General features: G+C 48.3%; 1 protein-coding gene across 1 annotated transcript in view; it reads right to left on the reverse strand.

Annotated features, from left to right (window-relative positions):
- Positions 1-256: 256 nt before the first annotated feature.
- Positions 257-27,498, reverse strand: part of PFDN1 (prefoldin subunit 1) — a 31,349-nt gene continuing 4,107 nt past the window's right edge. The window contains exons 3-4 of the mRNA XM_039704406.1: positions 16,072-16,156; positions 257-410 (exon numbers count right to left, since the gene is read on the reverse strand). Of these exons, the coding sequence (XP_039560340.1) occupies positions 327-410; positions 16,072-16,156 (169 nt within the window). The 3' untranslated portion in view covers positions 257-326. The remainder of the gene's footprint in view (positions 411-16,071; positions 16,157-27,498) is intronic.

The raw sequence follows: 27,498 nt of genomic DNA on the forward strand, positions 1-27,498 counted from the left end.
TTGGAGCCTCCTGGCACACTGAAGTCTGAGCCTATTCCCATGCCCATGTCTGTGTTTGTGTCCATGGCCATGGTTGTGTCTGTGCCTGTGCCAGCCCTGCCCACCTCTCTCTTCCCCCAGCAGGACCTTCCCCAGTGCCCGCAGCAGGCAGTGGGTATCCACAGGATGAGGATACAGCAGGCATGCCCTGCAGACCCCTCACCCCAGCTCCTCCCACCAGCCCATCTCTGCATCACGCCCACGCAGGGAGAGCAGGCACAGAGACACGTGCTGTGTTTTATTAGGGTGGGTGGGGGTCAGGCAGTGGGGAGCAGCCAGGGGTGCCACTACTGTGCCCTGCGGGCCATCAGCATCTCCCGGATATTGTCTTCTGCTTCCTTCACGCTCCGTTCCAGGTACGACTTCTTCTGCTGCAAGGCAGAAACCAGAGGTAAGTCAGGATCCCCCAGCCCTGCCAGCACAAAGCTGGGTACCGGGACCAAAGCCACCCAGGCAGAGCTGTGGGTGCTGGCTGGGGCACCCTCCACTCTGCAGGTGTCCCATGTGGGGCAGCAGTCACTCACTCCCAGAGGCACAGACACAGGACAATGTCTACACAGACCGAATTTTGTCCCCCCCGAAACCTTCTCAGAGCTGTCAGGGCTGTTGCAGCAGCGGCACTGCAAAAAGTGGGAGCCGTGAACCTCAGCAAGGAAGGAAATCAAATCAGATCCTATAACTTTTGGAGCCTAGAGAGGGACTGACATGCTAAGCCTCCTTATGGAGACACAGCAAAACCCTCTCCTTGGGCACAAAAGGTTCTTTTTCCCAGCTGGGCCATTTTCTAACCCTATATCCTCCTCTATATCAGCAATTCCCTGCCATCATCACCAAATACGTGTTTCCTTAATCATCTGTAATTAGGCTGGGCTTGGCAGGGAAGCAGCCCCAAGCCGTGCATCCCCAGATAGGAATTCAGTGTGCAGCGTTTTTTCCTGCTAGTCTGGGTGCTCCTCTGTGGCTGGAAAAATCAGCACTTGGCTCTTTTGACTATTTTCTCTGGGTTTCCAAACAACAGACACAACAGTCTCCTCCGGCGTTGCTGTGAGCTCCCGTGCTGCCCATGTAAAGCCCTGCCCTGGGCCATGCCAGCTCCCAGTGAGCACTGGCAGGGTTGGCATTCAATTCCAGGAGTACAGGCCTCCACCCAGAGCATCCTGCCAGAGGCTCTGCCAGTCCCCAGTGCCAGGAGCCCAGTACAGCAGTGCCCCCAAAGCCCATCCAAACCAAGGACAGGTGAAGAATTGCTGTGCTGCCCTGAGAGCCTCACCCTGACTTCTGTGAGCCCATGGGACTTGTAATGCTGAAAATCCATTAGCCATGGAGCAGTCCTGCTGCCACCACTGCCCCTCCATGCCCCTGCTGTGGCACAGCTGCACAGTCAGCTGGCATGGCCCTGCCATGAGGACATCTCTCCCATCCCTGCTTCTAAAAGCTGAAGGGTTTGTGTTTAAATCCTAAAGGCTGCTGGTGACAGCCAGGGCCAGGGTTATGGCCCAGGGTTCCTTGTCCCTCTCCATGGTCCCCAGGCATGTGGGGTCTCTTTCGTTTACAGGAACTGCTTTTGAGGAAACCACAGGGAGAAGAGCAGCCACAGGTTCCCACTGCCAGTGACTCAGTGACACACGAGCAGGACTCTGTCACCACCGCGCTGTCCCCACGCTGCCCGCACAGACGTCGAGGGATTTCACACATAGGGAACTGAGTCTGAGGGCAGCAAGAGGACACAGGCCCAAAAAACCCTTGTGGCTCGAAGCTTCACCTCACTCTGCTGACCAGAGGAGGATGGCAGCAGTAGTGCTGACTTCTATGGGGTCATTTTTTACTGAAGCTTTTTCTTAACACCATTAAATAAGTGCATGAAATGGTCCTGCCCTCCTGTCCTCTCCCCTGCCCCTGTCTCCTGCTCCCACCAGGCAGGAGGAGACAGCTCCAGAGGGCAGCTCTCCACAGGAACGCTGTCCAGCACGACTGGGAGAGCCCAGGAGAATTTCAGACATCCCATCAGGAAGCCTTGCTGGTGCCCATGTGAGCCCCACCTCCAAGAGGACACGGGACCCTGACACAGCAGAGGAGCACCCACATGGCCCATATGTGGACCCACACTGCCCATCCCTGCACAGGGCATGCTCTGCCCTCCCCATGGCAAAGGTTTAAGGCCATTTCTGCACTTAGGCAGCACCTGCAGTCCCAGCTAGGGCAGGATTCAGGGAATTTTTCTTTACCTCAATCACTCTCCTTGGTCACCTAACTTCCAAGGCACAAGAATCTGGGCTGGTCCCAGTACTTTTACTCCCTCCCAGAAGCAGTTTCCAGAGTCCCATCTCCGGGCTCCAGGAGCATCCTTCGAGCACCAAGGGGAGCCCTGCACCCACAGCCAGGGGCTGCAAACACCCCGAGCTGTCCTGCAGCCAGGCAAGGAGCTGGGGCTGGCTCCCACTGCAGCCCACAGCCCGGATCACGGGCGAGCGAGGAGCAGACGGGCGCCACATTTTCCGAGACACGTGGCAGAAGCGAGGTGTTTGTTCCCCAGGAAGGGGGAACTGCAGCCCGGGCTCTGCTTCAGTCATCACCGGAGCAGGAGCTGCTGCAAACCCCTCCTCACTGCCATCAGCGGGGTCTAGACAGGAAACTCCGTCTCTCCCAGGGAGCAGCGCCGAGCGAGCGGCTGACACACGCTCTGCCTACTCACTGCAGAGCCCGAGACACGACAGCACAGCTCTGAAGTCATGCTGGAGGCTGTTCCGGTCCAGCCAGCCCTGCCAGGCTGCTGGTATCTGTTCCCTGAACACCACCCTGCATCCCCAACCCCACCTCCAGCTTCCAGCTCTCAGCTTGCATTTTCACCCACAGCCCGAGTTAACCCTATATCCTCTGAGCCTGGTTTGGGCCAGCCTGTGGCTGCTATGCATCAGCTGATGCATTTCCCTGGGAAAATGTGTTTGCTGCTCCAGGAGATCATCCTCTGCTACCTGTGCCATGGCAAGTGCAGCCTGTGGGAATTCCCAGGGCAACGTCAAAACTGCACTGCTGGTTCTGATCCCTTGTGAAACCAAAGGTGGCTGCTGCTCTCTGAAGCCTCTGCTTTCACTCCTACAGCTGTAGCTCCAGTGCTCACCAGTCAGGAGCCCAAGGGGACATGGCAGCACACTGGCCCTGTGCCACTGGCTTTGGTGGCTGCATGACCTGCGAGCTGCTGACCCAGAGCTCCTACTCACTCCCCACATCTGCCCTAAACTGCCCCCACCCTCCCCCAGCTCCTGTGAGCTCCTGGACAGGTAAGGTGGGTGCCCAAACCGGCCCCAGATGCCACTGCCTGAGCCACAGAGCTGCAGGGAAGAACAGAGAAAGGAGAGAGGCTTTGAGAAGGCAGCAGGGGGAAGTTGCCACATGACACTGGGCTCCCAGAAAAGCCCCAGCTTCCGGCTGACAAGCAGGGCCAGGCTCCACAGTGACCCTGGTGTGCTGCTGTCCCCCTGCAGTCTTGCCAGGAGTGTGGCAAGGCAGTGACAAGGAAACCCGGAGGGCACGACAGGAAGCAGCTGGTGTGTCAGCCACGGGCTCCAACTGCAGCAAGGGGCCGGTGCCTCCTCCTGCTTCACAACTCCCACAGCCACTTGCTAGAGAATTATTTTACAAAACCCTCTTGTGGGGTGTTACTGAGACTTATTTCAGAGGAACAGCCTCTGACCAACACTGCCAGGCCCTGGCAGGCCCCGGCTCCCAGAGAAAGGCCAGTGCATTCCCATGACCCAGGCACAGCTCACTCACACAGGGAGGGATGACCCAGGGCTGCAGGTCCCGTCAGCACTGGAGAAGCTTCTCCCCCACAGAGCAAGGAAGGGGAGCTGGAGGCTGCACGGGAGAGGGCACGTGGGAACGGAGCAGGATTTGCAGCTACAGGTTTCCAGGTGGACAGCACGCTCCGCACGCGCTCCAAAACTGAGCCAGCTGATCTGATCCAGCCCAGGACAGGCTCTTGCATCCTCATTTCTTCCTGCCACAGGCCACCCACCAGTTCTCATCCCGTCTCCTCTGTGGTGACAGCCCCCTGATCCCCCTTCTGCCCCACACAGAAAGGGCTCTGCCACCTGCACTGGGACACGACACCAACACATGGCCACTGCCACAGCCCAGCGAGGTCTGGGCCACCTGCAGGACACTGACAGGGTGCAAACCCACAGAGGGTGTCCCCAAAAGCCGGTGCAGTCAATGCCTCCCAGCCTGGTTTCCTAATTCCTTTAAGCTAATACCACTCCCAACAACAGTTCCTTCCCCAGGCAGGAAGGGCTGCAGCACTTGGGAACAAGACAAACCACAACCCTGATGATCTGTCTCAAAACCAGCCCCAAAGGAAGTGTTCTCACCTAAATTTGCTTTCTGGAAACAGAACTGCCATGCTAATAGCTGTCTGGCACCAGGATGGATGGCAAGAAGACCCCTCCTTGGGCAGCAGAGCCAATCCCACCAGCTGGGTCTCCCAGCACAACCTGGGGGCTCAGAAACTGGACTTGGCACCTCTCCTGCCCCTGAGTATAGATGTGTCACCAAGCTGGCCCATATTCCCCTCCGCCAGCTCCCAGGAGCCTTCTCCACCTCCAAGGCTTCCTACAGCCTTCCTAAAAGAGGTGTGCAGGGCAAAGGGTGTGTGTGGTTCAGTACAGCTACATGGACTAAAAACACCATCTCCCACAGCTGGAGGTGCTCCCAAAAATGGGACTGACCACTCACGCAGCCCCATCCGACAGGCAATGCACATCCATCTCCCATGCACCCTTCCCAGGAGGAATGGTGGCTATCCAGCTGACAGCTCCACAGGCACAGCTGCAGGCCTGGCAGGGAAGGCACCACCAGCCCCAGCCCTGCCTGCCAGGAGGAGAAGGGAGGGCAGGGCACTGATAGTCCATGAGCCTGGTGGGATGCTATGCCCACTGCCAACACTGCCTTCCCAGAGCCCTGTGGGGGCTGCAGGCGATGGCTTTGGGGGTTCCATGAGCCCTGGCTCCTCTGTGTTTGCTGGCGTAGGAAGTGCAGCCTCCTGGAAGCACCAGCTTGGCCGGCCCCAGGCTGGGGCTGTGCAGGCAGCACCACGAGCCAGCCCTCGCTGTGCACGCTCCTGAGCAAGGTGTGCTGGCGTGGCCAGCCTGCGCCCTGGCACGGGTGGCTGCAGCCAAACAACATCAGAGGACTCGCCCTGGCACCACCCCGCTCCTCAGCTCTCCCCTGCCCTTCACTCCCCATCCCAGCAGAGCCTGCTCCCTGACCAGCTCCGCGCTGTTTGCTTTTGGCAGCAGCTGTGGAAAGACTAGATTGAATGCAAATACAACTACAGCTCACACCCCGAAGAAGAAAAGGAGCTGTGGTTAACAGAAGTGGCCCGTGGCCTTTTGACACGGCGGGAAGTCACCTCCTGCTCCGGCCTCCCACCTCCGCTCCCATTGCATCACGCTGCTGGAGAGGCTGGGGCTCCTCAAGGTGACGCACCCGGACCTGGCATGCCAGGCAGATTAAAGAGCCAGCATCCACAGATTCCACAGCAAGAGAAAACTATTAATCAGCTTTTCTTGGATGGGCTTTTGATGATCAAAGCACTGTCTTCCCCCCAGCACTGTGACTCAGACGCCTCTGCCTTCAGGGAGAGTGGCTTGGCCACTGCCAGCCCTGCGTGTGGCAGGGCCTTGGCTCGAGCCAGTGGAGCAGGGCACAGCATTGTCACCCCCTCCAAGAGCCCAAACAGCCCTGTGCTCCCAGAGGGAACAAACACAGCAGCTCTGCCCATCCGTGCTGCCATACCCTCCCCCTCACAGGTGAGTTTCCTGTGTCAAGTCATGGTTTATCATTCAACATCGACTTCTGCTCTTCAAATTCCACTCCTCTCACGTCACCTCTGCAAATGAAAGAAAGCTTCAACCTCTGACCTGCAAACACAGATTTGCTTAAGACCAAACAAAAATGTTTCCATGGAAATTTTAGGATCTAGTATTGGAACACTATTCATTTCAGCTCATTCTTTTTTGCCCCCATTTTTGTTTTTTAAAAAACATAATAGTGTTTTTCTGTGAACTTGCTTTACACCCAACTTGTGAGGACAAAACAAGCTGGCAGGTCTCTTCCCAGAGAATATCTCCCTTCCCATGGCTCTCAGTATGCTTGGCTACCAGCCACCAGATTCTGGCATCCCACTCTCACACTCAGAAGGCTTCCGTTGAGGAACGCTGCAGTCTTCAGGCATGATGCAGTGCCTCAAACAGGAGCCCTGAGACAACTCATCCTGTGACACTTCGGCAAACCTCTGGCTGGCCAAGAACTTCTGTATCCCCCCAAAGTTAACTCAAACCATTTCTGGCATTGCCTGAGGGCTCTGTGGGAAAGTGATCAGCAGATTCTGAGCTAGAGTTGGGAGCACATGGTTGACTGGAGAAGGATTTTCCCTGGGAGGATGGCAAACTGTGCTGCCCATGACACGGGTCCAGGCAGCAGCAGCCCGAGCTGCCCTCACTCTTGGGGCCACCACTGCTGTTCAGGGGTTGGCAGTTCCCAACTCCCTGTGGAGAGCAGCACTCCAAGCCCTGGCACACGCACCCCGGGGAGACAAACATTTTGGTCAGACTAAGCTCATGGACGATGATGTGTTGAAGACATGTGCTCTGTTTAACAGGATTTCACTTGGAAGCCCTGAACAGCACCCAGCTGCTCCTGCCCCAGGGGAAGCTGAAATAGTGGACACCAGCAAGGGGGTGGGGTAGGTCTGCAGGCAGCCCTACGCCCTGATGGGTCCACCCAGCACTGGTCCTCACCCAGTTCAACACTGGCACATGTACACACTGGGAATTACTACTCTACAGCAACCACCAAATATTTAGATAGACTTCAAGACTTTCCAAGCAGTTATTGCCTCAGGAAGTTGCCCAGAGTTTGCTCAAGAATGAATGGCCTGGAATAGGAAGGGAGCCCAGCTGGTTTCTGACGACAGCTGCTGACAGAAGTGTGATGCCATATATCTAAGAGGAGAAGTGATGATTCAGACTCTGTGTTTTCCTCATCTCTTCCTTCCACAAGGTAACGGGGACCCACAGAACTATCTGGGTTAGAGTGTGGAAGAGAAAACACCAAGCATACAACTACATTTGCCAACTCAAGAGAATCCTTACAAGCACCTGCCAAAAGAACTGCTGGTGCAAATCCACCATCACTGTGTACTGATCCTACCACAGCACAACCAGCTGGGCTTCCCCCATCATCACTGAAGCACCTCGAGGAACATACTCTGGAAAAACCCCAATAACTTCCATTCTTGGTGCCTTCAAGGGCAGAAGGGGCAAGGTAAGGGGCAGAAAGCCAGGCTGTCTGCCAGCCTTTCTGCCCAACCCCAGCCTCGTGGCAGCAGCACTTCACATGAACTCCCTGTGTGAGCCACAGGACAGCACTTTCAGCAGAGATGGAGACAGCTGCTCTTGGCGAGTGGGAGATGATGGATTATTCCAGTGAACTCCTGCACCCTAGCCTGATGTGAACTACTACAAAAGCAAGTCGATGAGAACCTTTCAGTAGGTGGCAGCAGAAATATATTATCAACCCAAAGGATTCCTTTAGGGACACCCCTTCTTGGCACAATTCCCCATTCAGAGCAGTTTCCAGGAGCACACTGCTCCAGGTCGGATACTGAGCCCTAACCAGGTTATGACAGCAGAGTCAGGTCAAACAGAGAACCTGGGGAGGGGAAGCTCACACAGATCCTGAAAACCCCCACGTTCTGTTTCGGCGGAAGCGTCCCTCACCAAACTGCCTCTTGCAAAACGGGGTAAGTTCCCTATCCCAGTGCCTCAGTTTCTGTGGTCCTGCAGAGCTGGTGTGGCTCATCAGGATCCCTCCTGGCAGTAGGACTTTTGCAAAACCACACCACACCTTTCAGCTCTTACAGTCCTGGCCAAGCGAGGCCACTTGAAAAGAAAAACCATTTCCACACATTTCAAAGACAAATCAAAAAGATGGTGCCAACTCCCAGCTAGGCAGCATCCCCCTCTGCCAAGGGCTCAGAGCAGTCACGTGCCCACCACCAAGGCACGAGGGACGGAGCAGGGGGTGACCCAGCAGTGGGGACAGCAGGAAGCGTGACGGTGAGGGCTGCCCTGCATACCTGGCAGCAAGGTGTGGCTTTGCACAGCTGACTCAGGGCTGGGTCAGGGCTCCGACAGGCAGCAGCACGCTTTCCAAATAATCGTTTCCTGTTCTCCCCAGGCGAGATGGAGGAGGATGGAAGCAGGATGGAGGTTTATCGGGCACAGATAATCCCCCTCCCCAGAGCTGCCTGGCACAAAGGCAGCCAGGAGCCACTGCAGGGGCCTGGTGACTAAGGCAAGGACAGCAGTGCTGGGGCTGTGACTAATTATTACTCATGCAAGGAGGAATTTGGAGAGAGACCCGCATCCAGCTCAGCTCGTTGCTTTGGATACTTCTGCAGCCATAAGCACAAAGGAGAGCTTTGACAATGAATCAGACCCTGCTCTAAAATGAAAGACTTTTCAACCAACTTGGTGTTAAAATGATTTCAGTGTAATCATAAAGGCAGCTTAATGCTAATCAGAGGAAACAAGCCATGTTTTCAGGCTCAGATGACTAAATGTAGGTTCCTGGATGGACAAAACCATTGAGACACAGCAGCAGAAGTGGGTTTTTATTAATGCATAATGTGTTTAACTTTCCTCTGATTTACAAAGGAACGTGAGTGGACGGGCAGGAGTTGCTTGAAAAGTTTTCTCTGTTAGGTTGTTGGGGTTTTTTTAATCAAGAGTAATTCCCCCCCATAAAAAAAACAATAAAAAAGTTCTGAGATGCCTTTATTTCAAAATCATGTCTATAACTAGCCTCTAAAGGACTTAAAAGGAAGCAAACAACCCCCACATTAATTATCCTCTTGCTTTTAAAATCTACAATTATCTACCCAAAAATAAAGGTAGGAAGAGTGAAAGCAAAGTCATGAAATTCCAGTCCTTCCTTCATAAAGCCTTTGCCCTCTCAGCTGGTTTGTGTGCTTACTTTGCAGTCTGCAGCACAGGGAAGACTAACAAAGAATTACTAATTAAACAACTGCTTGCAAAAATCTGGGGGTTTGAAAACTTGTTGCAGTGAATGATTGTTCCAAATGAGAGATCCAGCCTGGCCACTGCATACCCACACACATGTGATGATATAAATACACGTCATTGCACTCAAATCAGCATTACCCACAACCATTCTTCACAAAAATGTAGTGAGACATTAGTTTTTATAAGCCATCCCAAGCCTAAAGGGGCAGATGACCCCTCAAGAGAGCTGGGAATCCCCTTTCCCCTTTGAAATGTGAGAATTTCTTCTCCCTGTGCTTCTAAGATTCCAACATCATGTTTTGCAACCGGTGACTTGTGCACTATTTAACACATGACAACCTTCTTACACAATTTTCAAAGCAGAACATACTGTTATTTGATCTTTATCTAACAAATTTAACACAGGACTAAGAGCCAGCTACTAAACAGATCCACCTCCTTCCCTGCAGACACTGAGGAGCACTTGCTGCCTTTAAAATCTGCCAGGTGCTGGCTGCACACAGCTGATTTCCATCTGTCTGCAATGAAAGGTGACAGTCACACAACAGAGAAACACCCATGAAGTTCAGCTGTAAGAATACAATCCTTTTGCCACCCTCATTTTTGACAAACAAGACAGACCTTGAGGCTTTAAACATTAAAAAGCAAGTGAAGTGAATGATTCCTCACAGCTGTGAAGGCCTGCTCTTCATGTAACCATCACCAGAGTCAGTTTAGGGAACAGAAAGAATTAGAGAGCATTAGCTATGCCCCAATTCCTCCAGTATTTACCTGAAATTGTGTGGCCCCAGTCCAATGTCACAGAGCCTCTCCACAAAGCAGGATTTTGGGCTGGTGGCATTAGTTCTGTGTCCATTACACTCTCAACCTCCTCAGTGTTTTGTCATTTTGAAGCCTATTTTTCTCATTGCTCAGAGTATCTTTAATTTCAAAAATCAGCAATGAGAACACAGATTCTTCTCTCTGTAAGACAGCCAGATCTATAGGGAAAAAAACGAGCTTTGGCTACTCCCTTCTTCAAAACAGGACTCTCATGGAGGGCAGACCACTGGTAACAGCTCTGCCCATGTAGGCTGTGCTCTGCTTTCCCACGGGAGTGCCTGTGGATGCTCCACAGCTGACAAGCAGGCTGCTGGACCACCCATGTCCTCAAAAAGCAAGCTAAGCCTGCAGCTTTGCAGCCTGGAACACAGGAACAACCCTCAGTGAGAGCACAGCCTCAGACACGGGATGACACCAGCCAAGAGAGTCAAGATGAAAAATATTTCCCAGGAACATCACCAAGTCGAAATGTCTGTGTCCAGAAGGACCTGCCCAGACACCTGCAGCTGCCTGACACCCAAAGCCATGCAAGATGCTGGCTTTGGCCTGGCCTGGTCCCCACTGAGAGGCTCTGCAGCTCATCTTCACCCTAACATCCATCATTTGTAGAGATCCCGTACCTTCCTCCTAAAATGCCCATGCAAGCCCAAATACTAATCCTACACAGTAAACTCACTTCCATACTCCACCTGTCCCCACCTTTGGTGTCCTTTCCCTCTACAGCAAGCAGAGGGACTGACCTTGCCTGTACACACATGGGGAAACAAGAGGCAGCTTCAGTGACAACGTGTTTAAAATCCTGCTCCCGGTACGTGCACACATGCCAGCAACGGAATGAGGGAACAGCACCCTCATCCAAAGTAGAATCTGCTCCAGGCTAATGCACAGAGAGTTATTCTTGAGGCTTCCCCTCTCCAAAGCAAACAGGAGCATTCCTTATTTCCCCCTGTTTAGATAAAAAGCCCACCACACATTCCTGGGCACTGGCCTACCCCAAGCAAATCACGCAATGAGAACTTCTGCGCCGTAAATCCCTGGAAGAAATTGGTCTAACTTGGGAACAGCCTAACAATTGCTACCTTCTGATGAGCGCTTTGTGGCCTGCAAAGAGCACCACAAATCTCAAGAGACCTGTTTTCACCTCGTTAAAGCCACCCACAGAATTGGCCTCCATGCTGAGGGCTTCAGTAAAAAATGAAGAAGGGTTGGAGCACGTTGGAGGCTGGGACCACACGGAGCAGGTCCATCCCAGCCATACCTGCCCCAGGCTCCAGCGCTTCTCCCCAGCCACACCTCACCTGCCAAAATCTTTGTTCCCACAGGGGAAGAAAACTTTGCTGTGGCAACTGTCAGAGCAGACTCATGGCAGGGGGGGCACCGCCACTCCGCCTCAGGGCTGCAGCAGAGCCATTTCAAAGCTCCCAGAAAAAGAAGATTAGAGAAGTGGAAGCCACAGCACGAGCAGGTCTGTGCTCAGGCAACACCAGGGAACAAGTCAGTGGTCACCTTAAGGCATTTCAGTGCAGTCACTGTGTAACTTCACCAGCTTTGCAAACATCACCCGAGGCTTTAAACATGAAGCACAGCAGTGTTTGAGAGCACAGTGTTCCTTCCTCCACCAGGAAGGAGTGCAAAGGCATCTTCTGCATGGGATAGGGAAATTGGACATGGTGTTTTAGGGCTCGCATGAAGGATTTCCGAATTAGAAATCAAGCCTTTAGGTACAGCTTTCCTGATTATATTTTCTACTCCAGCCAGCCAGAGAAGAAACCAACCAACCCTTTATCCCAGCAGCAGTAAACTTTCAGTCTCCCACAGGCATGTGAAAGAATTGCCTGGGAAACAAGCACACAGCTATGTTGTGGTCAGAGTTTAAAACCAAAATCCAATTCCCCCAGAAAGCTGCAGGTTGCTTTTGGCCTTTTCCCGAAGGAGCTAAATTCAGTGGCACACAGCAGACGGAGCTGCCCAGCAGAGCCTCCCCCTTATTTGTTATTTTTAGCAATTTAGTCTGACAACGCCTGACAACTAAACAAGCTGAATATAGCAGGAGAGAAGGGGACTATCAGATATTATCAGAGAAAGCACACAGTGATAATCACTTTCTCCACCCCTAATGAAGAATCAATTTTCCATGTCTTTATAACATCATAGAGTTTTTTCTTTTTAAAATGCCACATTTAAAAACAGAATCCATCTAGCCCTACAATGGAAACGGATAACATTTCCTGAAACAAAGCATTGTTCCACCCCTCACATATCATGTTTCCTTAAAAACAAGGGAAGAAAAACATTACTTGGTTTTTCTCCTAATACTGCACAAACATTGCTGAGCTAAAAAGAGTCTGTGCTCATCCCTTTAGAATGCTTTCAAAATAGATTTAACACATACCCCTTGTACCGTGAAACACAACAAGAATTTGATAGTATCAGGACTGGAAAAATCCAATCCTGCTAAGCAGGACGTGTCCCACGCCGGTGTGTGAGCGAGCTGATGGCACCAATCTCTGGAGGTTTGGGTAAGCCCCGCTGGCACAGCCTGCAGCAGGCACAGCTCCTGTGCCAGCAAGCCTGGGCAGTGTGTTTGGATTCCAAAGGATTAGATACAAGTTGTGAAGTTCAGGAAGCCACACAGGTGCATATGGAGTTGGCAGGCTGAGAACATTGGGGTTGTTCAGCCTGGAGATAAGGAAACACCACAGCACCTTCCATGACCTGAAGGGGCCTACAGGGAAGCCAGAGAGATACTCTCCATCAGGAACTGGAGTGACAGGACAAGGAACAACGGGTTCAAACTGAGAGGCAATTTAGAGGGGAAATTAGAAAGAAATTCTTTACTAATTGAAGGTGGTGAAGCCGTGGCACAGGTAGCCCAGAAAAGCTGTGGCTACCCCATACCTGGAGAGACCTGGTCTAGTGGAAGGTGTCCCTGCCCATGGCAGGGATCTCCAAAGTCATCCAAACCCTTCCAACCAACACCATTCTAGGATTTTTATATATATAATTAGATATATTCACACCCACACACTGCTTTAACAAGCAGAATAAAGCTACCTTTGGTTTTCTTCAGACAATTTCTGCAGAATAACTAACTGCATCTCCACACCCAGACCCGTTGGTGCTTTCAGAACACAGCTCCTCTCACCAAGCATAATGTGTGTCCTAGCCAAGCCTTATTTTCCCAGCCCTTCACAAGGACAGGTCTGGCTGTCCTTGCTGCGAGGAAGCCCAAACCAGCATCAAGCATCCCATCAATTTTGTGATTCTGCCTTGAAAAATACAATGCACTGCTTCAACAGTGGAGAAATCCATGAGGGAGAAGCGAAGGAAAGAGAATTACTGCAACCATGTACTGCAGTGGAGATTGTCAGAGGGACAAGAGAGACAAAACTCACATTTTTCAAAGTTCACTGGCTGCTGTGAATGTCAGCAAAACCAGCTCACACCTCTGAAGCAAATTAAAGACACATTTTCAGAACAGGCAGCTGGAGATCTCCTTGCTATGCAGCTGGATGGATTTCCAGAAGAGCTCAGCAGTGAACCCAGCCCTCCTCTGCAAACTCCTCTGCAAACAGCACCAAGGTAGAGGGGAGAGCATTTCTCAGATTCAGGAATGTATCAAAAAATACACATTTCACAAGAGTGTCATCATAGCAAAGCACAATTGCCTCAAGCTCAGCTATGTGAGCAGTGAGATCAGCCACACCATCGGGTACTGGGGGATTACTCTGACCAGCCTGATTCAGCTGTGCAAAGTGAGAAATGTGAGTAAGTCATAAGGTAGTTAACAATGTAAAATATAAACCTAAGCTTCAAAACCCATCTAGTTTTAATAATGAATGGAGAGATGTTTAACCTTTCTTGGTTTGCTATTTATTTTACAACGATGTGGTGGAAGCACAAGGTCACAAAGTTTCACATTCTTTCCTGCTTTGGTCACAACTTGTTTTCAGGACAGCAAAATCCCCTGCTCCTGTGATGAGTGCTCTCTGAGTTGGACCCAGGTATTTCCCCTGAAATCTCAGTTTCCAGCAGTTGTCAGCCTAAAGTGCTTGTCCCCTTCCATGGGGAATCCCAGGCCAAAGGAAAACCCTCTTCACAAAACTGCCACAGCCAGCTGGAAGGAGATCAGTTAAAAGATGGACTTGAATGTTTACTTAACACAAACTTTTGAAAGTGTTGGCATTCTGAGCCCTACTACTTATGATTAAAAAGAAAAACCAACCCATGTGGCAGCCACCTTGCCACTCCAACCACCTTTTGAGACAGTCTCGGTTTTGAGACTATAGCTGGAAACTTCAACTCAATGACCACAACCAGAGATTCAGCAACAAAGTAGAAAAACACATTTGTGAAGCAGCCAGTTCTGAGGCTTTGTGTAAGAACAGCAAGGTTATAATTTGTGGGAAATTCCACCCATTCTGCTGAACTCAGTGACTGAGAAGTTCAGGAGGTAAGATAATTCCCCACCAGGAACAGGAAGAAGCCCAGATGGCACAGCTGAAGGGCACAGTAGCCAAGAAGCTGACCACAGCCCGCTGCAGCTGGCAGCAAGGGACCCCAGGGGCACTTTATAAACAGGCTGCCAGCCACATTCCACCTGCTCCCAAACCCAGGGGTGCTGCCAGCCACATTCCACCTGCTCCCAAACCCAGGGGTGCTGCCAGCCTCATTCCACCTGCTCCCAAACCCAGAGGTGCTGCCATGAAATCCTCCAGCCCCAGCTGCAGGGCTATCTTTGCACAAAGCCACTGGCATCTGGGATGGCTCCAAAGGAACAAGGATACAACTGCTTTTACCACATAACCATACACATGATTATGCCTTGCCTGCACACCCCCTTAGATACACAGCCTGTCCACAGAGCACTTATTGACCTGTGCAGAGAGAGTTCTTGTGGGCAGAAACACAAACCCCCCCTGAGAGTCTGGCACAGGCAGCACTCCAAGCAACACATCTGGGGATAGGCTTGCTCCACAGCTCCTCAGGCAGGCTGAGTTTTAAGAAAGGATTAAAAAATAAACTCAACTTCTGCTTTAGTGTAAGTAGGAGACAACAGAGATGGAACTCCACAGGTCTGAGTGGGTTTGAACACAGACTTCCTATTCCTGCTTGTCCCTACTTATTTGGTCTCCACTTTCTCCAAAACAATAACAGAAGGAAAAAGCAGCTTGACACAAACTTGGTCTTTGCTTTCTTTGTCATTCCCCAAAGACCAAGAAACAGGGGTTTGTATTAATGATATTTGAGGAGAATTATAAAAAACCACACACTAACAACCTTGGAAAAGTACATTTTGCACTTCTTCTCAGAAGAGCTGTAAGCTGCAGACGCAGCCACAAGAAGATAGTCAAGATTCACTAGATAGCCTGTTTGAACACTGCAACTTGCGCAGACACTGCTCTTTAGTTCCTAGATATCCTTCTGTGCCTTGAATACTCCAACCAGATAAACACAAGAACACAGAAGTGCTCTGACCACGCTGGCAAAACAAAGTCCCATCTCCCCACAGATGTGCTCTTCAAAGGAAGCCCCAAGCAGATGCTTAAGGGCAGAGAGTAAGGACAGGGCAGGCTATATGGTACTTCCTCCTCATACTTTCCCACCCTCCAGACATTTTTAGCTCAGGGACTTCCTGAGCAGGATGCCATTTCTACATATTTGGTAATTCTCAATGGATTTCTCTTCCATGAATTTGTGCAATTGTTCTAAGCCAGTGTAACCTTTAAATACCCACAGCACTGGCAAAATTTTACATCACTTATCTGCTGCAAATAACCACACAAACATCCTTTTGCTTGTTTTAGACCTTGCTTTTACTAATCTCATTTGAATGCCTCGCTCCCAGTTTTCAGACTGGGGCACAGAGAGAACAATCAACCCCTACTGGTTTGTAGATCTAGGAAAGGAACCAAGTGCCTTGAGTTACTTGTAGGTTACTTGTAATAGTAACTCAAGTAACTTGAAGTAACTTGGAAGCTGGGACCATACCAAGCAGTGTGTGTTACAATCTCTATTACAATCTTTCAGCATGAAAAGTACCAGATAAAAACAAGAGCTGTAGCAAAGAGCATCTTGCAGACCTTTAATGTTTTACTTTCATCATCACTTGCTCAAAACTTACCTCTAACTCCTTAATTTTCTCTTCGGCTATTCTCTGTTTTTCTAAGAGCTGATTGTGAATCACTCCTTTAGGCTGAAGAATAAACCTACAAGTGAAAAAGAAGAGACAGAAAAAGTTGGATGCTTTTTACATCAATGTTCACCAGCTGTGCACAAGTCAAGCTAGAGCCACCCCTGCTAAGTGTTCATCCATCCTCCCTCCCATGTTCTGTACAGAGACAGGAGAAATTGCTCTGGTGGCTCCCAGAGCCCCCCAGGCTGGCCCCAAAGGCTCACCAGCCTCACCCGTGCTCTGGGAAGATGAACATGGACACACAGAGATCTCCCTCTATCACTCAGTGTCCTTGGATGATCTGAAAGCAGTTCTGGCACACAGCCAGCAAGGGGAGTCTGTCAGCACCCTCCCTTCAAAGGGATTTAAATCAGTTGATGGCACAGAGTCAAGGAAGACTCTTGACAGGTAAGAGATGTTTATTAAGGGTTTAGGGCTCACAAGTTAAACAAACCCATACAATAAAACCAAAGCTTTCCACAGGGAAAGGCTGGGGGAGTTGGGGCTGTACAACCTGGAGAGGAGCAGGCTCCAGGGAGACCTTACTGCAGCTTTTCAATGTACCAAAGGGCATGAAAGACAGAGAGGCTTTGTACCAGGGTCTGTCATGCCAGGCAAGGGGCAATGGTTTTAAACTGCAACAGGTCAGGGTTGGATTGGACACAGAGGAGAAATGTTTTAGACTGAGGATGGTGAGGTGCTGGCACAGGTTGCCCAGAGAAGCTGTGGCTGCTCCAACCCTGGAAATGTCCAAGGTCAGGTTGGACCCAGCTTAGAGCAGCCTGGGATAGTGGAAGGTGTCCCATGGCAGAGGGTGGGACTGGATGGTCTGTGAAGAACCTTTCCAACCCACCCTTCTGTGATTTGACAAAACAGAGACAGTGCTTCCAGCAGAAGCTATGGAACTTTCCCAGCTCCAATTCTCAAGCCTTGGCTTTAACCCAACCCCTCACTGATCTCCAAACCCATGCTTTCACCTGCCAAGGGTTTTTCTGTGAGGTGGGAAGTGGCTGCTTTTAACTGAAGTTGTGGCCACTGGTTTCCACCAGTTCTGTTTTCAATTGCCAAAGGGATTTGAAAGATGCATCCACAACATCTGAGTCCTGCTTGCCAACAAGCAGAAAGGTGCCTCAGAGAAGCCTCTGAAGGAGCACCAACATTCAAAGCAGCTCTCCAGCACGTGGCACTGGTATCCCACAAAGAGGTAAAGGACAACTAAGTTCAAACAAATTTTAGGAACCCTTCATGGCTGTTTTTCACCCTTCCAGACATAAAGAATGTACAAGCTGCAGATTCACCCCCTTCCCTACTTAGAAAGTCCCCCAGGGGATTTAGAAGGAGCCTCCATGGGTCATACCAATGAGGTCAAGGTCTCCTCTAGCACCAACTAGGGTCAATGTCCTCCTGCCAGGTGACAACAGCTCATGCTCCAACAGTTAAAATGAGCAGCTTTAGACAGGGCAGAATCAGAGTGCATTCCCCGTCTGCTACAGAAAAACCTGAAATCAGTTTGCAGAGTCATCTCCCACGACAAATGACATTATTAAAGTGTTTGCTCAGTGCCTGGTAAACACAAACACGGATCTGCCACTTGGCTGGAAACCCAGTGCCCTCTGCATCAGTAACCCAGCCAAAAGGAAAACTACCTGCCACACGCATTCCTGAAATGCATGGGAGGAAAACCGTGGATAATTATAATAGGTTTCCAATTAAAACTCTCTTTGGGGTTGCTATTAACTGAACACAGAAGTGCCTCCTACTCCTCCCACTTCTTTCCCCGTTCTGCTTCACCTCCTCTTCTCCACAGGAACTTCCGCTGCATCTTTTATGTTGCAATTTTCTCAAATCTCTCTCATTTTTTCCCCAGTCTTGGCTCACGCTTATTGCTGGCATCATCTTTGCTCTCTGTCTGCTCTCTCAGCTCTCTCAGACTCTCTTTGTCCCCTCAATCCCCGCTTCCTCAGTCAGACTCTCTCTGTCCCCTCAGTCCCCCTTTCCCAATGGGAGGTGTCCCCACCATTCACTTGCACACAGCGGTGATGGTTTGGGATCTTGGCATATAGCAAACTGCTAAAATAACAACACAAGTAATTTGTGAAAATCAAGTTCAAGACCACCCTTCTAGGAAAGAAGTTATTTTCATTGCTGTTAGATACAGAGCCTGGATCCAGCCAGAGAAGAGGAACTTTTTAGAACCACCAACAAACACATTATTCTGATGCTCTTACCTCAGGCACACAACATCAGAATAAAAAACATCAGCCTTCACACACATCCCCTGTAAACTCAAATTTTGCCTTGCTTCTGCAGTAGCTGCCATTAGTGAAAACCAAAGCTGCAAGATGCCTTCTGTACACAAAGCCATGAGTCCCTTCCCACGTCACTGCTTCCCTGAGCCTGCCTGTCTATGTGAACGTTTCCTGAATTATTTCCTTTTTTTGTGGGGGCAGCAAAGAAGAATACAATCCCTTCTGATTTGCTTCCCCAAATTGTACAGGAAGATTGATCATTTTGGTTTCCCTGACGTCCCTGGTCTAAAAAACAAAGTTCAACAGCAACACAGCTTGAGCAATTTTCCCCATGCTGCAGCTGGGAATGTCCCTGCTGGGTGACAGGCACTGGGCGATTCTGGCTGGCTCACAACTGCTACAAGCACCAAAACCTCCAACAAACAACTGCCTGACTTCACTTTTATTCTGCAAATGTCAACAGCAGTCATCAGGGAAAATATCCTCCCTCCCACCCTCCTGCAATGCTCTGGCAGACATGCGACAGCAAATTAAAATTGGATGGCTGAAATTAGCACTGACGAGACCTATGCGGGCAGCTGGGCACAAATACAACCACCCTGATTTTGCCTGCTGTGAAACAGAGGGCTGGAACCTGGGTCTGTTCACACAGAACAGGTCAGATGTCCCTGACCTGGGCAGCAGCATCCTGTGTTAAGCACCAGTGCTGCTGAAAGCCACCCAGTTGAGTTCCCTACCACAGGACCATGGAGCTCTCGGTCTCAAGAGCACAGGTGCCACCCTGGAAGATGCCAAGGCCAGGTCTTTGAAAGCTGAACTGTAAATCCACATCCATAGTTAACTGTTCAAACCTGTGGCTTCACTTTCCAACACAAGCAGGACTCAAAAACTTACCAGTTTTTAAGAGTCTAGTTTGGGATACACACATTATGGAGATCTTGGCCCAAGGTTTTACCTAAGGAAATAATGTGGTTTATGGCAGCACTTGGAAAAAGCAGAAGTTTGTTCTGCTCATTAGGTAAGAAGTGCTGCAGGGAACTTGTAATAAACCAGAATTTAAATTTTATCTAAATTTCATTTTTCCAATTACCCTAAGTAATACTTCAACTTGATGATTTCTAGGTTTTTTCCTCACCAAGCTGGAGAAATAGAGCAGTGTCATTCTGCTGCCTGGTTTCAGTTAGATGTAGTTATTTTACAGATGTAAATGTACACATTTTCAAGCTCATTAAAGAAGCAAGGTACATTCTGACAACTTAATTCTTCCCTGAGTGAGTTTGTGACCAAGCCTTTCAAACACATGAAGTTAATTCCATGCCTGGAGGTTCACCACCAGCTGAGAGCTGGCCCCATATGAGAGTCACCGAGCCGAGGAGCCCTTTTCTGCTCGGTGGTGCAGAGCCCAGCAGGTGACACAGCTAATACTGACCCAAGAGCTGCTTTCACAGCTCTGCTGGAGTTCATGGGAGGCTCCAAGCCCCCAGAGTTTGTGTGTTGGACTGGGATGGAGTTTAAGCACTGCTAATCCACAGAAGAAAGGCAGCAAACCAAGTCTTCTCCCAGACACGAGAGTTCAGCCGTATCCTCCTGCTCTCAGTGAAGCGTCACAGCACACACTCACAGACCTGTCAAACATGACACCTACGCTATCAACCATGAAACAGTGATTCAGAAACATGTTCAGCACCCCAGAGGCAATTACAAAGCTTAGTAACAATCACCTCTTCACACAGGAACTTTTTCACTGTTGCTAAATTAACACAAAAAATATCTGGGTCAGAATGGACAAGGTCACCCCATCTCACCTGGCCACCCATTTCAAAGAGAATGGCTAGTAAAAATAGAACAGCACTTGCTAATAATTTTTCCAATGTCCATAGATCATGGTAAAAACTCAAAACAAACCAAAGAAAATTAGAAATGAAAGTTGCAGAGGAGGGGGGTCCCTGAGGACAGCAGTGCTCAGCCAGACCTGGGCTGCCAACAAGAACAGCTCCATGGAGCAGAGCCAAGTGGCTGCCAGTCGACTGCACCTACATGCCTGGCCTCCCAGTGACTGCTGGTTCTCAAGTGCAATATGGGTACAGAAATAGAGCACAAGGGAACTGAAAGAGAAACCTCGCTCTAAATATTCCACTTGTTTCTATTTTCCTCCCCTTGCTAGCTCCTCACCAGGAATTTTGTTTCCCTAAGGCAGAGAAAGTGGTTTAATATACTCTGAGGCTCACTGCTAGTTTCTTTCTGAAAGGATCTCTTACCCCTTCACAATTCTAATTTTCTATTATGATTTTTGTTTGATCAGTGTTTACATTGCACTCCCTGATGCTCTGGCCCAAAAGGCCTTCAGACTCCTGTCAGGTCAGCAGTGCTGCCCACTTCATCATCTGTCTGCTCCTTTGTGTCACACATACACACCCACAAAGTGATGAGGTCCAGTGTAAGTAATTCCATAACTCAGCCTGTTTGCACCAAAATGTGCTGTTTACTTGACTTTGAGACATAATATTGGATTCTGAAAGATTTGCCTCTTAATGAATGAGGTTATGGAGACGTTTGTTCAGCACATGCCACTCTTCATTATGACATACAAGTCATTAAAGTTATTAAAGGTGGAGTCACAGTGATGCTCATAGTTCAGGTTTTCCATGAAGAATCCCTACTTTCAATTACTTGCAACTGCAACAAACTTCAGCCTTTACAGCTGGAGCTTTCAGAGGCAGGCAGCTGGGCATGAGCAGCCTCTCCTCTGCCCCTGGAGTCAGGAAATGTGGTCCCAGCGTTTCTCCTGCCTGCCTTGCCTATGCAAGAGGCTGTTGGTGTTCAAGTACTCAAACCAGGAGGGAAGGAGCCCCACAAGAGGCCACAGGACTCCTGCACAAAGAGTCTGCAAAGAAGCTCCTCCCGCTTGGCTCCATGTAAATCCCTGCAAGAACCAGGGTAGCAGGGGAAGCCTCAGCTTTTCCCCTGCCAAGATGGGTACACAGCTCTCTGCCTAATTCCAGACAGACAATTTTACAGGTACATATGTCCAGTGTTATTTTGCCAGAATAATGATGAATGGCAGATCTGTAAGTCCATTCACCTGGCTCCCAGCTCACACAAAGAGCCACTGTAACTTCAGCTACATGGTTCTCATTCCATTTGGGAAACTCTCTACAAAAACTGAAAAGAAAACAAACAACTTCGTGCAAAGCCATAACATTATTTTAACATGTTTACTGTAGTTCTAAACAACCTAACATGTTGTGGTATATCACAGCAGTGTTTACATGGAATGTCCTGCTCCTTGAAACCAAGTGCTTGCATTAGACCACTCTGTGAGAAAAGTTTGGCTAAGCCCAGTGATGCATTTATCTATTTAAAGACGCTTTTTAATTCTGAACTTGCACTGCTGCTCAAGCTTTGAGCAGACTCAGCAGGGGATTACTGCATTTTAAGTACTGTTCAAAGCCAATGGAAGAAAGGCTTCCAAGGAGCTGATCCCAAGCAATCTAGCTTGATTGAACCAAAACCAGCTGTGCAGAACTGCCAGCACCCAGTAGTCCTCTTCTACTCTCCCAGGATTTGCTGGTGCTTCTGCAAATGATTCTCTATGCAGTACATACCAGGCACAGTTTATAGCCCTCCAAATTCCAGTTTTAGTCACTGTAGATGAATTACCCAGTTCCAAACAAGACAAGGAAGCAATATTTAAAAAAAAGAAAAATCATCACTAATTATAGCTTGTGCTGCCACCCTTCATGTCTAAGAGTTTCACATTTTTTCAGCCTGATTTTGAATTTCCCATCAACAGATCATATGCCTTAACTAGAGCTGGTTCAGAACAGATGGAGTTTGAACAGATGAGTTGAAGCTTTTCCTATGTTTGCATTTATTTTAGTGGTCAGTCGTCTCACTGGGTCACCTCGATATAGCTGACCCTAACTATTCCCCCACATACCTTAAAGCAAAACAAATCCCGCAGCTTATGTCGGGAGGATTATACATGAATACATTCCAAGGAGCAGCAGTTTATAGCTCACATGACATTTTACTGGTGCCCTTGGAGAGGTGGATGAGCACCAGGAGCTGTTTGGGCAGGAGACATCCCCAGTGGGCAGCACAACCTGTGCAGAGCCAGCCTGACACACGGGAGCACGCAGAGACCGGGATTAGCGGCGCTGGACATCGGCCAAACCGCGTCTTATGTAGGCCCCAACAAGGGTAACTTTTACTCAGATGAACGTTTGTAAGCCATAAACCTATTTACTCTAAGGAGCTAAAGGATTTGAACAAAGAATTCCACGCCTCAAACCTCGCTCAAATTCGCTTCCTCAAAGCCAGGCACGGGCTGGCCTGATGGAGCCCCACGGAGGGGTCTGGGCTGCACTTCAGGCCATGTTTACATTGAGTTTCACTTTTTTGGGGGGCATCTCTCAGTAGCTCCAGCATATTACATTACCTCAAGCCAAGATAGTAACACAGCTTGCAAACAGCAGTTTCTGCATTGCCAGACACTTAACTAGATGGTAGATTTATACCATTGTTCATGTTGGGTTCTTTAAAAAAAGACATCAGGAATATACCTCTAAGTGTGTATTAAATATAGCACAACCCAAAAAAAGAAAATAGTACTGTGGTCTGCTTTTAATGAGCACCATAAATTCTTTTTGAAGGCTCAATTGACATAAATGGAATTTTTAAAAAAAAGAACATGCAAATGCCTCCTCTCTATCATACAGGAATTCATAACATTTGAGATTAAATCCATGTGGGAAAACACTGCAAGAACAACAGCAGTTCATGCAATTGAAATCCCCTTGAGTGGATCTGCCTCACTATATTCCTGATTTAGTGGTTTCGTCTTCTAATTTTGTTTTCATATAATTTGTTAGTATGTAGTAATGATGAGCTGTGGCTTATTTAAGCCAAGGGAACTCAGATGACTACAACATGCCAACCACACATGCAGCTCAAATAGATTTTTTGCAGTCTGGGTTGTACCAGAAGCAGAAAACAATTTTTTTTTCCAATAATAGGAAGTCAAGATCCATTTCTAAAATCTGCTCTATTTTCAAGAATTCCCCACAAATTCCTATGGAAGATTGCTTAACAGAAAAAAAAATTAAAACCACAACACCACATGGATATGCACCAAGGAAAATATAAACAAGCAAATGCTGGTGTAAGCACCCTGGTAAATAATCCTAAAGACATTTCTATTTTAATTTTTTTCTTATTGATAAATATTCTGTGATCAAAAAGGTGAACTTTGCAGTAGCAAATGAAGTGTGACATGAAGGTACTGCTATACTCTGACAAACTTATGCCCTTCTCAGCAGCAGACCCTCCATAAGAACCTGTACAGGGAAACTGGCAAAATCAGGATCCATCTTTTTTTGAAAAGCAAATCCATCCACAGTTGCAAGAGGGGAAAATATGAAAAGATAAAAATATTTCTGCCTTGCCTGGGAGGAAACCTTTGAAATGCAAAGTGAGGAGGAAGACCCAACTTGTAGATAAATAGCACAGTCTTGATTTCTGCACATCCCAAACCCTGCTACAACAAAGCATCAAAGCACTACAGAAAACTTCACAGCAGTGGACACAAAGATAACTGAGCCAAAAGCATTCAAGCATAACACTAATAGACAGATATTTCTGGACTCTGGAGTTAAATTAGCTTGCACTAAAACAACCACACTGCTGTGCCCTAATCAGCAAGAACAAACTTCTTTTTTTTCCTATTTTGCTAAATTGGCCAAAACATTCCGTTAATTCAGCAAATAGTTTTCGAGAAAACAAAGTAAGAATTCAAGACAGAAGTTGTCTTGCATTTGGTTTAGGATTTGATGCAGCACTTTGCTTCTTGCATCTCTGAATTAAACTTGTGTTTAACATGAGACTCGTGTCTCATGCCATGGGATTGGTTTCTTCATATTTAATTCAGTGTTTTAATGCAGGGGTTATGAATGAACCTCTCCTTCTTTCAGGCTTTGAAGAGGTGACAAGGCCAGGATGTTCAGACTTAAACTTCTCATTTGTTTTAAGGCTGTTACACCTAAAATTTACATCTTATGCTGACATTCACATCCCAGCTCAGAGACTGACTGGGCACGTCCATCTGAGAGCTGTGGGCCCCCAGTACCTTGTCACACCCTGTCCTGCTGGCTCAATATCCACTGACTCCACACCTGGAAGGGCATCTCCAAGCAAGACAGAAATACAGCAGGGATCCTTCCTTTGGACCAGTGATCTGGCCATTCTTCTCTGCTGCAGGAAAGCCACATCCTCTGTGCTAAACCTAACAGCCCTCTGTCCTGAAAGAAGTGCTCTAGAATTCAGCATTTCTCCAGGGACTCTCATCCTTGATTCCAAAATTTTCTTCAGGAAATGGGGAAGAAGTTTTAAAATACAGTACTTTAAATCCATTAAGTATTAAAGAAAATGGAAGTTCCTTGCTGTTTCAGAATACCAGAGTGACATTTTAAGTGCTTGGAGAACTTCAGAAATCAGTCACTCATGTTCCATAATGGTTTTGCAAAGTCATTTGGCACAGCAAGTCACAAAAGCAGGAGCAGTGTAAGCTCCTCAGAACATTTAATACTTTCTAGCCTATATCCAAACAGAACACTGAGCCACTGAAGCAAGAGATGGGCTGTATTTGCAAGAGAGCTCAGCTTCCCTCTCTCCGGAGGCAGGGACAAAGCCAAGGTGCCTTAGTGCAGCCCTCAATGCACAGGAGCCCAGCCTGCAAATGCTGTCCTGAGAGAGCAGGCTTCCTGAAGGCTCTGGCATTTCCATCACAGCACATTGCCTCTGGCTCACAGCACACCAAATTCCCTCTTCTAGCAACAAGGGCAGCCTGCAGGAGCAGTCAGTCTCCCTTCTGACCCTTAATTCTCAGTTTAGATTTCATCTCAGGTTTACTCAGGCAGCTCCTTCCTCTGTGTTGTCTAGGTAACAGATAGAGAAAAAGTTAGGGATAAAGAAAAGAATGGAACAGACTTGTGTGAATGTCATAGTCCTAGTCCCAACAGAAACATGTTCCTAAAGAGTTAAATGTCACCAGGCAAGGGAGACAAGCAAGAGGAAAAGCTGTATTGCTAATCTCCTATCAGAACACCCACGCAGTAGGTGGGGGACTATAACCAACAGATTTATTTCCAGTAGGGATAAGTAAAAGACTTATTTGTATTTTAAATTAGCTATTATTTTTATTTTAAGACCCTTGTTTCTGCTGCTTATGTATCTCACAAACACTGACTTATCAGACATGTCTAAATTCTCTGCCTAAAGCTGATTCTTTAAAGAAATGCAGCTGTTTCATAGAACAGGGCAGATAGACATCTTGCACACAAGCCATGGAAATCTTTTCTTCTCTGACGTTTCAGTATTGCATGGAGAAATTATGTAGAGCAGCAGGGCAGAAGGGCTATAACTGGACCAAGATATCCAGGAGATTACAAATGAGCAGCCCTGGGCAGCAGGAATAAGATCAAGAACTAAGCGGGGGCAGGGCAGTGGGGAAGGAATGTGTTTGGAAATGAGATGTCAGTTGGAAAAGGAGCCTGTGCCCAAGAGAACAAGCTCCCTTTCTGAGCTGGAACCAAACCCAGGTTCCAGATTCCCAGTATCTCACTACTGCCAGCAGTAACCACGAAGCCCATGGACCAACTCTGTTCCTCTCATCCTCCTAATTAACCAGGAAGGGGATGACAAACTTCTGCCCCTTACTTCACAGACCAAGTCACTGGCAGCAGCACACAAAACTACTGTATCACCCCTGCATGCATCATTCTCATTCTTGCTTTCTATGACAGCTCTCTAAAGAGATCTTGCAAACTTTTCTGCCCACTCATACCTAACAACACTGTGAAGATCATCGCTCAGGCTGCAACTAAAGTGAGTAGTTCAAAATCAGGAAAAACCTGAAATAAAAACCAACTGTGTGATGGAAAACCTCTTGGCTTATGCCCATACAGCCTTTGATTCCTCATTTACCAGGTCACAACAGCTCGTTCAATGCGCAGCAGCAGCAGTGGTCAAGCACCTGGACACAAATTTTGTTTTCTTCACAGCTCAGTGCCTGATTGAACTTCTCTACACACCACACTTACTGTGGAAAATAAATCCTCCCTTTTCCAATAGCTACATGGAGAAACTTTAGGTTTCTAAACACAAATTGGCCAGAAAGCAACACGCTGCTCCCTGGAGCTGGTGTCAGCACCTGTCAGCTCCTCGGCAGCCGGGCTCCGGCGCCCAGCCCGCACCGAGCCTTCCCCACAGAGCCAGCCCATGGGGAGCCACTCAGATTTCACACACCAGCCTATAGTTAGCAACTGAACCATCAAGGTTAAGCCTTGGGTGTCCTTCAGCTCTTTGTGAGATTTTTGACATGTGAGCAGGAAGCACAGGGCAGCTGCCGTGTTCTGTGCTGGCAGAATCGAACACCTCACACACAAACAGTGAAAATGCAGCTCCTGCAGCTTCACCCAGTGATGTGCAGCACAGACTGCTGCCTTTGGGGGTTCAGGAAGGACCTTACAGTGACTGATCCTGTCTCATTTTCAAAAAAAACATGAATCACAGTAAAAGCAAGAATGCATTGAAATCCAAGGAATCATCAAGAACATTTAATTCTCTCTCAGGTTTTACATGCATATGGTTCAGCCACCAAAAATCTGAACCACTCTTTGAAAAAAATTTTAAAATTCAAAATCATGTTATTACAGCTGTCCCATAAAATACTGTAATGGTACAAAGTCATTTTATAGGGACAGCTGTGATAATATATTATGCTTGCAGAAAATCTTGAGCCAAAAGTTGTGCTACAGTATTTGCTTGATTTTTACTTATATTTTCTCTTTTAAGTGTTCTCCCATTAGCTGTACAAGTAAACTGATGATAAAGCAATATCAAACCAAAACTGACTGTCTATTTTGGCATGGCATGAAAAACTGCAGCACTCTCCTCACCGTGCCCCACACCAAGTGCCAGACATTTTTCTTCTGTAAATAAGGATCTTGTCCAGGTTATGGGCTAGAAGAATGTAAAGGGAAAGGTTTGAAATATTCAGACAGAATTCTGAAGCTTAAACTTTCAACATAGTTCTCAAAGCAACACGATGATATCAGTTCACAAATAG

This window comes from Passer montanus, unplaced genomic scaffold, assembly GCF_014805655.1.
Source record: "Passer montanus isolate IOZ18808 unplaced genomic scaffold, ASM1480565v1 scaffold174, whole genome shotgun sequence".
Lineage (NCBI taxonomy): Eukaryota > Metazoa > Chordata > Aves > Passeriformes > Passeridae > Passer > Passer montanus.